The following is a 13,498-nucleotide window of genomic DNA, read 5'->3' on the forward strand; positions in this document are numbered from 1 at the left end:
CCCTATAATGCACACACAGTTTTGATTCACACCAGTAAACCAGTTCTGCTTTCATTAGGATGAGCGGGTTTGTTTATCCGATGAAGTCCAAAAACACACTATTGTGAGCAATCCCTACAGAAGGCAATGCTCACAATAATGTTGTATTGTTGGGAAAACTAATTTTGCCCACCTTGAAATGTCATTGCATGGGTCCTCCAGATGTTATGGCACTACACCCCCCCCATCATGCTGTTCCAGTGGCACTGCTGGCTGAGGCTGCTAGGTCTTTAGAGTCTGGCCACCTTGAGAAAGCCACAGATTTTTCCCTAGCCCTGGTTTATTTCAACCAGCCAAAAAGTTGTCCAGGGTTATTCCAAGGGCTCTGTTGCACAAAACTGGTGACTCAAGCCGCAATTTGGCTCCCAGTGGACTCTCAGGATGATGATGTTACAGGGACAGTGCATCACTTCCAGGTTTTAGTGGAGACTTAGTGCAACATGGTAGCAACATGGAGTCATCATCACATGCTTTCAGCTATGGACATGTCCAAAAGGATAGAGCATGACGATGGATGGATACTTCATCAATTTCCCCTCAAAACCTGACTTTACCTTGCCAAAGATACAGTGGTGCCTTGCTAGACAGTTACCCCGCATGACAGTTTTTTCGTTAGACATTGACTTTTTGCGATCGCTATAGCGATTCACAAAACAGTGATTCCTATGGGGGAATTTCGCTGGACAATGTTTGGTACCTGCTTCGCAAACCAATTTTCGCTAGACGATGATTTTGACAGCTCCCTCCGCGCTCGCAGCGATTTAAACAGCTGATTGGCAGTTTGCAAAGCGGCTTTCCTATGGCCGATCTTCGCTAGACAACGATTCTTCCCCATTGGAACGCATTAAACAGGTTTCAATGCATTCCAATGGGGAAATGCTTTTCGCTAGACAATGATTTCGCTAAACAGCTATTTCAGTGGAACGGATTATCATCGTCTAGCAAGGCACCACTGTAGAGTAATAGATCAAAGAAGAGTAAAAGTGCCATTGATGTCAATTAGAGGTTTAAACACATGCATGAAATTTCTCCAGCAGAATTAAAAGACACCTAACTGACACGGAATTGCTCCCCAACCCCAAAAAAAGCACAATGAAACAAAGCAACACTTAATGGTGCTGTGTTTTTAGTTGACCTGCAGCTTTCCAGAGTGATTTTTGCTTGGCTCCACTGGTAATTTGAATTTTAATCTTTCTCTGACTCTTCATTGACCTCTTACAAGCTGACATTAATTAGCTTGCCAGAGGAATCAAGTTCTACAGATAGTTTCGCTTAAAAAAAAAACACCCTGAACTTCGGGCTTTTAAAAATATGCTGTCAATTAAGAGAAGGGAAACAGCTATGCTGAGGGAGAGGGGAAGATTTCTCACTTGCCCTGAAACACTTAGAAGCATTTTTGTAATCATCATCGAACAGCAGAGCTGGAAGAGATCCAAATGAATCATGGAATTCACAGCCCCTGTCAAAGAGGCAAAGTGGGGAATCGAACTCTCAACGTCTCCACAGCCAGATGCCCAAGCCACTGAATTAATCTTTACTTTTATTTATAAGCAATGGCTAGAAGTCAGAGGATACCTAAAAGTAGGTGGCAAAAGTTGCTCCTCCAATATGAAATTTCCAGAAATTCAGCATTATCCCATAAGTATACCCCCACTTATACCTGCCAAAGCTCCCTTGACTTATGTTTTAAATTTAAATAGTCTTAAATGCAAATGTTAAAACAGGATCTAAACACTTTTCTCTGTTGCTCTGCTGCTGGTCAGAGATTCTTATCGCCTTCCAAAGGTATGTATGAAGATTCCCAGTGATTAAGGACATTTTTTCCCTTATTGTGAAGAGTTACTTGTTTGTTTCCGAATTGAGACAAGCCCAAACTTATCGTAATGGAAAGATGGGATTTTAGCAGAGATGAAACTTATTATAGCCAAACTGGGATACTTTTCAAAGCCCTAGCTAACTTCCATCCCCAGTTGAAGGGGCTTATGTACACGCCTAGCTTCTAAACATGAGCTTCAACAAAAATAGGGAGCACCATCGTTGGAAACAAATGGAGCAACAGTTCTGAACTTGTATATGCAATTCATTCCAGTAGAGTTTGTTAAGTCCCAGAAACCAATTAGTCCCAACCTCTTGAGATACTGTTTTATATCAGATGCTGCTCCCTCTAAATTATTCTTCATAGAATCCTAGGATGATCGAGTTGGATGGGTCCTCTAAGGCCATCAAGACCAACCTCATGCTCAAGACAGGGATTCAGATCAAAGCAGACCAGACAGACGGTAGTCCAATTTTCTCTTGCGTGCCTCCAACGTTGGAGCACCGTTTTACAGTGGATGGTGGACCATCACCTCCATGTTGGCAGTGGTTGATGGGAGTTGTAGAAAAACACATGAGGAAGACATAAGATCTGGGAGATGTTCCTTCCTTTCCTTGTGCTTAATGGCTGCCCTTGTTCTATCGATGAAGATAACGCCATGGAAACCTATCTGGAAGAAGCTGTGTTTTATTGTCTAGCATGGGCATTGAAATCCACGCTGAGGATTCCTACCCGGGCCTTTTAATTTATTCTCTGCCTTCCCCCACCCCAGATCAATATTCATTAACTGGTTTCAAAAATTAAATCCGCTCTTTCAAATGAAAAGAAGAATGCAATCCTGTCATCTACAAAGAGGGACAATTTATTTGAATGATTCCCCATGTTAATACCTTTGATGTTGAATTATTTCTAATTAAGGCAGAGAAGAGTTCAACAACTCTTTCAAATGAGAACTAGGTTGTGGGGGCTGGACGACATTTTTTGGAGCTCTTTCAGTGGCCTCAAATTTTCATTCAGATTGAACAGATTGTTGAAATTTCTTCAGATCAAATAAATCAATTTTCAAGCTACTCTCCTCTACCCGTCCAATAGAGTCTAGATAATGTCTGAAGCTTAGATTATCTTCTTTGTCTTGGTCATTTAGTGGAATTCCTTACTGCAGGCTCAATAGAGCAAGGAAAGTTACTTCTAAAAAGTAATTGGCCTTTGTTACTTGTCATGGTGTCCATTGTTGTGGTTCTTTGCTTGTTATTTTTCTATTATGTTGCATTACCTTTTTTAAAAAAAGGGTTGATAAGCAAATGGTTAAAAAAAGTGGGTAACATTTCCAAACGATGACATTTAAAGCACAAGGCTTGGGCTGTGTGTGTGTGTGTGTGTGTGTGTGTGTGTGTGTGTGTGTGTGTGAGAGAGAGAGAGAGAGATAGAGAGAGATACATACATACATACATACATACATGCATGCATGCATGCATACATACATACATACATACATACATACATACATCTCATCCCACTAGAAAACATTTTTCTATACTTTTACAAACAGCATAGCAGCTTTCCCCCAATAAAAATCATGTTATTGCTGTCAACAAAGGGGTTCCCTTAACTGGGGAGGTCATAAACAAGCAAGGCACTTTGAGCTGTCTCCCTCTTGTTCCTCCTGTATCAGGATTTTGTGGCTTTAAAGATGCACCGTAATAATTGCACACATCCTGGAAAACCAGCTTGAGATGGCTGAGAAATACCAAAGGGGCAGGTTTGGGGCACTACAGAATGCAGCAGTAGAAGACGGCGTTCCAAGCCTGCAAGCCACAAATATTGAATTATTTTGTTCCATTTTCCTAGAGCGACTGGGAGGAAAGTTTATCATGGTACTTTGCCTACACCACCCTGTTTTCTGCTGATTGAGGAAAGCCTAAGCTCATTTTGAGGTCTCTTGCATTCATTCATCGCTAAACAACCTTATATACGAGTAGGATTTCTGCCTCTCCGCTCTTTCATTCCACTGGGTTTGCACTGAAGATAGCGAAGGGGGCATCTTCATGTTGCAGTCGCTGTGATACACCCATGAGGTGAGGAGAGGGAATTTTTATATGGTGGACCAGCAAGGACATCAATCTTTAAAACACACACACAAAGGCCTGGAGAGGCTTACCATCTAGTGGCCGCTCAAGGAAGCACAAGGCTTTAAGACTTGACTTTCCAGACCTGATCCTTTGCTTGGTGGTTTTGTACTACAAATCCCATGAGCCTCAGGCCATATGGCCATGAATGGAAGTTTGTAGTATAAAATGTCTGGAAGGATTCCAGTTGGAGAAGACTGCTTTGGAAGGTTTGCAGAAATATGTCTAGTTAAAACACCAACTTTATAAGCAAGCAGAAAACACAAAATTGCTAAAAGCTTTTGGAAATGTTTATATTGTCGTTTCTTAGCAAGTTGTGAGAGGCTGGTAGACCAAAATATCCTAGCTTTGAGAGGTTGCCCCCTACCCTCTTTATAGGAAAACACTTTATAGGAAAACACTCATGTTACTAATTGAAATCCATTTCCCCATAAAATGGCACGCTTAGCACATGTCAAGACTGTTGATCTCTTGGAAAATGTGCATATATCAGCATAAAACCCTCTAGAGGTTGGCCAACTCAACTTCTCTTCATTCCTGGCCACGAGGATGGGAGCTGAAGTCCAGCTTCTGGAAGGCTGATCTTGTTGTGCAGGTCAAATCCCTGCATGATTTTACCCGGGCTTTATTTCTTATGGATTTCAGTTTGTAAAACGAAAATTGCGTAAACTAAGGCGTTCACAAACCGAGGTAGTACTGTACAAAATTTTTGCTTGCTCCTTCCCTAGTACTGTGTCCCCCCCTGCAGGTGAAGTCCACAGCAGTGGGATACCAATCCAGGTTGGTCTGATTTCAGAGGGAACTGAGAGGGCTCCTTAAATCTCAAAGAAATCCCTTCAACCCAACCAGCTTATTCTGGATTTTGCTTCCATTATGACAATTTGGCCTGGGGACTCCAATTGTTAGCACAACGGCCCACATCAGAACCTAGCGACCCAACTATAAAAATCCAACAATTTGCTAAAATGACCACCAGAAACTCTTTGATATCAAGTCCAAGAACCAAGACGGTAGAGCAGTATTTCCCCAAGCTGGTCCGTTTCAGATGTATGAGGTTTCAATGCCCAGATTCCTCAACTCTTGAGGAGATTCTGGCAGCTATAACATCCAGAGGGCACCACGCTGGGAGATGTTGTTTTATCACAACTGTTCCAACACTCCCCTATTGAGACTCCCCTATTTCCACTCTACAAGAGCGCGTCAATACTTTTCTTGCTCTTCCCCCGCCTCCCCAAAGAGAATGCTGCGAAAGAGGGAGAGTGAGTAATAATTTAATTTTTTTAAAAAAGTGGCTAACAATCTATGGAAAACAGAAGTTTCGCACCCAAAGGGTTTACACATAATTTTTTTTCTTCTTCCTCTCACTGAAACAAACGTAGGTTAAAAACAAAATGAAACAAACAAACAAAAAACCCCAAAAGGCACATTACAGCTGTTAAAAAGAGGGTGGCAGTTTTTGCCCAGCATTGGTCGCTCTCGCATCAGGTCATCTTTCCCGTGCCATCAGAAACACTGCTCAAGCTTCTGGGAAGATGATGCCACCTTAGGAGACCTGGGACAAGAAGGAATCAGGAGAGGACTTGCAGGCGGAGGGTCCAGGCAATGAAAGCCACAGCCTGGGAAAGGGACGTCTTGGGACTAGGAGGGCCCCTGAACCCCACAACCAAGCATGCTGGCTGAGGGATTCTGGGAACTGTGGTCCAAAGAAGTGACTTTTCCAAGCCCCAACAAAAGCTAGAAGAGAGCATGCTGCAGTTCAATCCAGTACTAAAGACTGCTGAGAGAGAGAGAGAGAGAGAGAGAGAGAGCGCAACTGGCCTTTGATTATGGGCAGGGAGATCTCTTGCGAAGAACACAGAGCGGCCTTAGGAAACAGCTGCCGGCTTCTATTGCACCCTCTGTACGAAACTCAGCCTAGCAGCCCAGGTTTCCTGCATGAAGGTGTTGCGGTGTCTCCTTGGCACACCTGCTGATCACGTGGAGCAGGAGTTGGGAAAAACATGGCATGGGGTCACGGGAGGTGCAGGCGAAGGAGACACTCCAAAAACCAAGAGCACTTGCTGATTGGTTCCAAAAAAGAGAGATCCATCTAGTCATTAGGAAGACAGACGGGAGCTTTGGAAGGATTAGAACAAGATCAGCAGAAGGTAGCAATATAGTAAAAATGATGAAGGAGGAACATGCTATTACAGTTTTTAAAACTTTCTAAGTAGAAACACGTTGGCCCTCTTCAGAAGCCGAGATTCTTGGCTTAATAAGCCATGATGCTGGTAAACATGTTCCCCCAGAATCTCCCTTCAAGTGAGCAGGTCAACAAGCTAAGGAAGGACAGTTTCACATTATGACTAAACCTGAGCTTATGCTTGAAGGCACCCAAACTGGCAAGGGTTAGAATTCAGCTTAAGGAAGGAATTAAGGGGAAGAAAGAAGCCTTCCAACAACACCATGTTGCTCGTTGACGTTGTAGCTTGAGCCAGGATTCCTGGCTTGATCATCACATCCAGAGGTTGCTGCTGCCTAAGCTTGCTGGCAAGACGGGAAAAATGAGACTTTTTTTTTTAGCTCTCCAACGGTACCAAAGTGAGGATTGGCCTCCGTCACTCTTTTGCCACCCAGGGAAAAGCTGCAGTGAAATCTTAAGAGGCATCCCACCCCTCTTTAAGAGAACACAATAGCAATGAGGCAGCATTCAGAAAAAGTTTTAATTAACAAAATGGTCCAGGGGAAAGGACAAAACAAGAAGAGACAGAGAGAGAGAGATGAAAATGGGGTAGATTTCAGGGTAGATGAGAAAAATAGGCTGTGAGGAGGGGGTGGCAGGAGACAGAACCCAAAGTCAAGTCACCAGGCGCAAGCCCATGCGTAAGAAACCACTTCAAATTTTTTTTTTTGTTCAAAGAGAACAAGGGAAAGCATCCACAGAACACAATTTTGTGGTTCTTCCCTCACCGATGCCAAGTCCTGTGTGTATGCATTTGTCGTTTTAAGGGGAACGCCCCCTCCCTCGTTGCAAATTCTTGTTATAAAACGGATCCGTTTGCTTGGCACAAGAAAGCATGCAAAGCCAGAAGGTGCTGGAGGTTGCACAAACAGAGCATTTTGGCAACAGTAACGACAATATATATATGTGTATGTATGTGTATGTATGTACATATATATATATCCTCACAGCTAAAGGAGAGAGCAGGATTTAAAAGCCACTGAAGCAAAACCATGTCTCTCTCCCTGCCCCACTCCATCTTGAACGGCACTGGAATTGGCCCTACGGTCGCAATGGGTTTGGTGGGTTCAGGGTGTTTTGTTTGAAAACTTATTGAGAGTCAGAGGCCCTCGCTCAGGTCAACGTCTGTAGCAGCATAGACACAGGGATCCTCAGAAAAGCCAGGCCCAGGACTCTGGGCGTCAGGAGGGGAGTCCATGGGTCTGAGCTCAGTCAGTCCGAAGGATCATGGGGGGGTGCTCACTGTCTTCGTCTAAGCGCGAGGTGCTGGTGTCATCTTCCAGACAAGCTCCACCAACTGCGCCCAGCTCTTCCGTGTAGGCTGGAGAAAGAGATGGAGGAGCCGCATGGAACAGGAAATATATATAAATAAATATACACACACACCGAAAGATCTCCTGTATGGAGAATTAGTGCAGGGAAAGCGTCCCAGAGGGAGACCACAGCTGCAATACAAGGAGATCTGCAAGTGGTATCTGAAGGCTTTAAGAATGGACCTGAACAGATGGGAAACCTTAACATCTGAGAGTTCAGCCTAGAGGCAGGCGGTGCATCACGGCCTCTCCCAATTTGAAGAGACCCTTGTCCAGCAGGCCAAGGCCAAGAGGCAGTCATGAAAGCAGTAAAATCAGGGGGCTGGACTGGGGACAGATTGTATTTATCTGCAATGTGGAAGGGATGGTCGCTCTCAAATTGGCCTTCTCAGCCACGCTAGACGCTGTTCCAAGTCCTCCATACACAGCACATTACCATATTCTCTCGAGACTGAAGGATGCCTAAACTAAAACCACACACACACACAAAAGAAGGGAAGACAGGCGGCTTCTGTCCTTCTGAAGTTTGCCCTCATTTTCCAGTATAAGAAATGTGGCAATTCATTGATTTATACAGGACATTCATTCCCCTGCAATATTTAACACCCCTAAAATCCCCATTTTACAAAACTGGCACTGGACCTTTGGCCCTTCCCAGTTTATTTTCTTTTCCATTCTCTGTTCTGCAACGTTTCTGGCTGTATTTGAGATCCCCAGAAAGACATCAGCGTAGTCCACCTTTGGATTATTACGGTATGGAACTCAAAGCTAGATACCACCAAGATATTGTATACGATTCTAAGCAAGGAAATCCAATTGTGTTTCTCAGCCTCTCTTCCCCTGCAAGAAGATGTAACACTGCAGCTTTAAAAGGTCCTCCTTGGTAACTCCAGAGCACAGAAAGAAAATCAGCGAGACTCTGGTGAGAGGGAGGGGCTAAGAAACACACAACACACACATTCAAAACTGCTGTCCTTGCCCAACTGACATGCAAAGAGGGACCACAGTTTCTTTCAGATGGCTTAATGCCAAGCAAGAGGGCGCTAGATTTGCAACAGGGGCCAGTTTTCTTGTTTTGGTCACAGGACATCTTAAAACCCTTCCTAAAAGTTGCTTTGCACTCAGATTTCCAGTATAAGTCCTTGAGATTAGAGATGGACATGAACCGGTTCGTCCCAGGTCATCTAAATTTGTGAAGGTGCTGCTGCTCCCCTCTCCCACTTCCTCAGCCGATGAGACACTCACCAGGTCCAGCTTGCTTGTTTTTCCCCCACCTCCTCCTCAGCTAATCTCCCAGTCACAAGCAAGAGCACAGACTTCTCTAGCCCTCCTTTTGGTCTGAAAGGGAGATCAGCCAAGAGGGCGAAGCAGAGAAGCTTCTCTGGGAGATCGGTCGAGGAGGTGGAAAAAAACTCCCAAGCTGGGCCTGGCGAGTGGCTGTTTGAGCCAGAGGAGGCAGGGCAGGGGAGCAGCAGCACCTGTGCGGCCACCTTTACTAACTGGGATGAATTGGGACAAACTGGTTTGTGCCCATCTCTAGTAGAGATCCAATGGATGATTGTAACATAAAGGGAAGAGCATCCCAGGCTAAAATGCCTCTCACCCCCAGTTTCCTATCAGCCTCCCTATTTCAGTCCCTGCATTGGGACTGAAAGGCGATTGCGTCTCCCCATCTCCCCCCCCCCCCAATTTGTGGTCCTCACCATGTCTTGTAGGTGAAGAAGGCACATAAGTACCTTTAGTCGGGGCAGTGCTGTAGGTCTGTGCTACCAATGGCCTGTCGTGGGAGGCAGATTCTAGGATTTCATTGGCGGGCTCCATACTGCCATCCAGTCTACGGGAAAGAATCAAAGACAAATGGGAGACCAAAAGCAATCATGATGAAGTCAAGGAGATCTACGCCACTGCTTTGCCGCTCAGGGTTTCTAGTTTGGCTCCAACTGCCCTGTGAAAATCCACACTCCTCGGGTCCATTGATTCACAATAACCTTTGGGTCAGGGTGGATTTCATTTAAATCAAATCATTTTTTTAAATCAGGGTTTTCTGGACAACTTTCCTTTTAAATGATTGATTTTTTTAAAAAAAATCATGATTTAAAACACAATTTAAATCGATTTGATTTTTAAAAATAAGTTCTGGCATAAGACGACCAACCAGGAGCAAGGGGAATAACTTACTTGTGCTGTTTCATCAGTGTGCATTCACCTCCTTCCTGGGGATCAAGGTTGTACATATAGAGATATCCATCAGCTGCTCCAACTAGCAGCCGGGGAATCTTCTGAATCCTATAATCAATTATTTTTAATTATTAATTAAGTTTTTACAAGTTTTTCTGTTAAAATTTTACCTTCTCTTTCCACTAAAGAAACAAAGGCAGCATGCAAACTCTTGTGTTTTTTTAAAAAAAGTTAAAACTTTTTTGAAGGCTTGGGTCAAAAGTGTTGGCTTTTTAAAAGAATGGCTTTCTTCCTAGCCGGCAGTTTAATGATATGCTTATTGTCTGTATCCTAAAACAAAAGAATATTGATCATTAGTGTCATGGTGAGCAACAACCAAGAAACATGGCTCTGGAAAGCTTACAGGGCAAGAGAGCAAAGCCAAAACCATTTTCTGTCGCTTCTCCCTGGCACCTGGTATTCAGGGCTATACTGCTCCTGACCGAGGCTCACCAGTCCCTTAACAGCCCATACTCACGTAGCCAAGGCGCAGATGTTCTTGTGCCCGCAGAAGGGGAGGCGGACGGTTGCGAAGGCTCGGCCTTGGTTGAACATTTCCGTGACCTGGGAGGGCAGGTAGTTGGTGGAGACCATCAGGACCTTCCCGAAATAACCCGTCCAAGTTGTCGGCTCCTCCTGAGGTCTGGGAGGGAGGGAAGCGGGTGTTACAAAGGGGGACTTGCCATTGTTCGTGTACGATTAACAAGCACCCCATCATTTCAGCAGACACAGCCAGGTGGGGAGCCTGAATTCCCCTAAACTCAGCTGCAATGTTGGGGATGTCTGAAAGTGACATATCCTGATAGGTTTCCCCACAGCATTTGTGACCTTGATGAGCTTCTGCAAGAAGCCAAACCTTTCCTGCCCTTCTCTGGATAACTCAAATAGGCTCCATATTTTCCTTCCCTTCCAGAGCAGATTAAAAGGAAGAGGTTCAAATTCCTCTATTACGCTTGGGTTTTACAGCAATTTCTCTTCGCTGCTTGAACCTTCTCATCTACACTAAGAGGTCCTTGCCACGGCTCAATGACAGCACACCGAACGGCCAATCTTGGAACAATCAGCAATATCTGTATCTTGCACATTTCGGTCCCCCTTTATTGCCACTCTGCCCAAATCAGATGTATAAATGTCTGCCTACTCATGGGAAAGTCCCTGCACTTGATGAAGTGGGCTACAGTCTCCACAAGCTTATGTGAAATACAAATTGATCAGTTTAAAGGTGCCACGCGACCAAAGGCTTTGATGCCACATATACACCTAGAAACACACACACACATATTGCTTACTTGAAAAATCAACATCACACTTTGCATTTCCTGTCCTACTTTTGTGACACAATGGACTAGTCTACCCTTCCCCAATCATCAGCTGGCTCCATGATGATGAGAGCAGCATGAAGCTGGAGAAGGCGCCGTCTGAATTCTTAGGGTTAATTTTTGATCTTAGCCAAGGTTCTTCCACATTTGGAGAGAGTTGCTTTGGTAACTTTAAACGCTACACAAAAACTTCTTCCAGAAACAAAGGGCGCATGTTTGCCACTGTTAGCTGTTCACGTCAATGTGACGCAAGTTTATCTGAAGCACTGAAATCCCACTTTTTCAGCCACAGGAATAGAATTATTTGCTCATACCACATAACAGAAACGGTTCCCAATGAGGAAGAGAAAAAGAAAGTCCAGCTGTAGAAGCTGATACCTAAAGCAAGCCCATTAAGAGTTTAAAAAAATGTTAAGTATTTTTTAAAAGATTTTTTTAAAATAATTTTTTTAAGTACTTCATAAGGTCTCGACATGGGTGCCCAATGACAGAATGGCTGGGTAAGACACTCCCATAATTTCAGCTTCCAAAGATGCTGCAAGTTCTTCAGCAAAATGGTCTCGATGCATGGGAGCATGAGGTCAAACCAGTTCTCCGATGCGAGTCTGCCAGACTGTTGCAAACTGCAGACCTTTTACTCATGAAACATGATCCCATATATATGAAGCTGGATATTCTAAAACAGATCTTCCCTGGGCAAATGAAAGCTGAAGGCTGCCACCTGGAGAAGTGAAGCTGCAGCAGGATCAGTCCCAGGCAGTCTGGCTAATTTAAAAAAAAACACTGTGCAAAAGAGACAGGAGTGTATCTGGGGCATTTTTTTAAAAAACAACATGCCAGGAAGAAGAACCCCTCTCCACCTTACAGACCTCATTGTGCACCTTAAAGGGGCAATGCTGGCATCCACTGAAGGACCCCTCCCCTCTGAGGGCATGTGCCAATTTTCCAGGTGCTTGAGAGCAGCTTACTTCTCTTTCACAGTCTCTAGTTTGAAAATGTGCACCGTCTCCGTGTTGCTGGACGCAGACAGAAACATGCCATCCATGCTGAAGGCCAAGGAGGAAATGCTTACACACCTGGAGCGGAGGAGGGGAGAGAAGGACAAGAATTGCAAATCAACCTGAGCTCGGTTACTGGGAAGAAGCAAGAGGCAGCCAGCAGGTCACAGCATCACCTCCGCATCTTCACATCATCCCGTGGAGTCTCTGGGCTTTATTCAGTTCGCCTAAGCTGCAGACTCTGGCAAGGCTATGGGAGGAGACAGAGCGTCCCTATTCAGAGGAAGCAGCGAGAAGCCGTGCTTTCCAGAGGTGAGTAGTAGTTTTGAACTACCCCAGGCATTGGGATCAATCCAGCCCAACAAAGGGATATTTCTGAGCTTTGTTCTTTCCATGTCAAAGCCACAGGGGGTCCAAGGCATAAGAATAAACTGTTCTGAATAGGAAAAAAAAATAGACCCGTCCTTCTCAGGGAGAAACTGCAGGCTCAGCCAAGGCAAGTATGGGAAATCTTAGGCTCTCTGGGATGTTTCGGCTACAGGCCACACGCTCTTTTACTCGTCATCATGAGAACAAGAACTGCTGAGAATTGAGGTCCTAAACGTCTGAAGGACCCGAAGGTTTCCCAATTAAGCAGGTAGAGGAATAGCCATCCTAACCAACTAGCCATGAACCATCTTTAGGCGACTCCTCTACCAATCACAGTAACTGCTGTCAAGGTTACTGAGATCCTGCATGCAAAAGGTTTGCAACAGTCTAATTCAGGGGTAGGTGTCCAGGAGATCATTAACTTAGATCATCATCTTAGAACTGCAGAGTTGGAAGGGACCCTGTGGATCATCGAGTCCAGCCCCTGTCAAGGAGACACAGTGGGGGAATTGAACTCCCAACCTCTGGCTCCACTGGCAGATCCTATCAGAAGCCACTGGTCAATCTCTGGGGGATTCCCAGTTGGAGAACAACACCAATTTGCTCTCTAGAGACCCTAAGAAGACATCTGGAACTAACAACATTTGGAAGAAAATCCAGAGGTAGATTGGTTTGTGAAAGCTTTCTCTGGAAGGTGAGTCTGATTTAAAAATCCCTGGGCAGAAACACTGTGTCCATCCTTTATACTGAGAGGGCACAACTACTGCTCATAACCCAGCTTCAATCCCAGGTCGCCGGCTTGAGGTTCACTCGGTCTTCCAGCTTTCTGAAGTCAGTAAACTGAGCAACCAGATTGCTGGAGGGGCTGGTGCAGCCTGCATAATTAAACTGTAAACCACTCAGAGAGAGTGCTTTAAGTGCTACGGGGAAGTAAATAAGCAGCACTCTTTGCTTTTACTTCATGATGTTTAATTGGTTCTAAGAAATACACTATCCTTTTGTGGTTTTTGAGGGTCCCCCCCTTAATGAAACTGCTATCTACAATTTGCCTGTTCTGTTGTAAGAAATGTGTTTAGTGGT

At 44.6% G+C, this 13,498-nt stretch overlaps 1 protein-coding gene across 3 annotated transcripts in view; it reads right to left on the reverse strand.

Annotated features, from left to right (window-relative positions):
- Positions 1-13,498, reverse strand: part of WIPI2 (WD repeat domain, phosphoinositide interacting 2) — a 42,782-nt gene that overhangs the window by 14,756 nt on the left and 14,528 nt on the right. Inside the window, exons 8-12 of one of the 3 annotated variants that reach the window (XM_072982910.2) lie at positions 12,020-12,127; positions 10,211-10,375; positions 9,694-9,801; positions 9,219-9,349; positions 5,237-7,523 (exon numbers count right to left, since the gene is read on the reverse strand). In XM_072982910.2, coding sequence (XP_072839011.1) covers positions 7,411-7,523; positions 9,219-9,349; positions 9,694-9,801; positions 10,211-10,375; positions 12,020-12,127 — 625 coding nt within the window. In that variant the 3' untranslated portion in view covers positions 5,237-7,410. Of the gene's footprint in view, positions 1-5,236; positions 7,524-9,218; positions 9,350-9,693; positions 9,802-10,210; positions 10,376-12,019; positions 12,128-13,498 lie in introns of those variants that run through there. The other 2 variants (XM_072982911.2, XM_078381266.1) reach the window with 2 other exon arrangements.

The sequence above is a fragment of the Pogona vitticeps genome, chromosome 13 (assembly GCF_051106095.1).
Source record: "Pogona vitticeps strain Pit_001003342236 chromosome 13, PviZW2.1, whole genome shotgun sequence".
In the NCBI taxonomy this organism is placed as follows: Eukaryota; Metazoa; Chordata; class Lepidosauria; order Squamata; family Agamidae; genus Pogona; species Pogona vitticeps.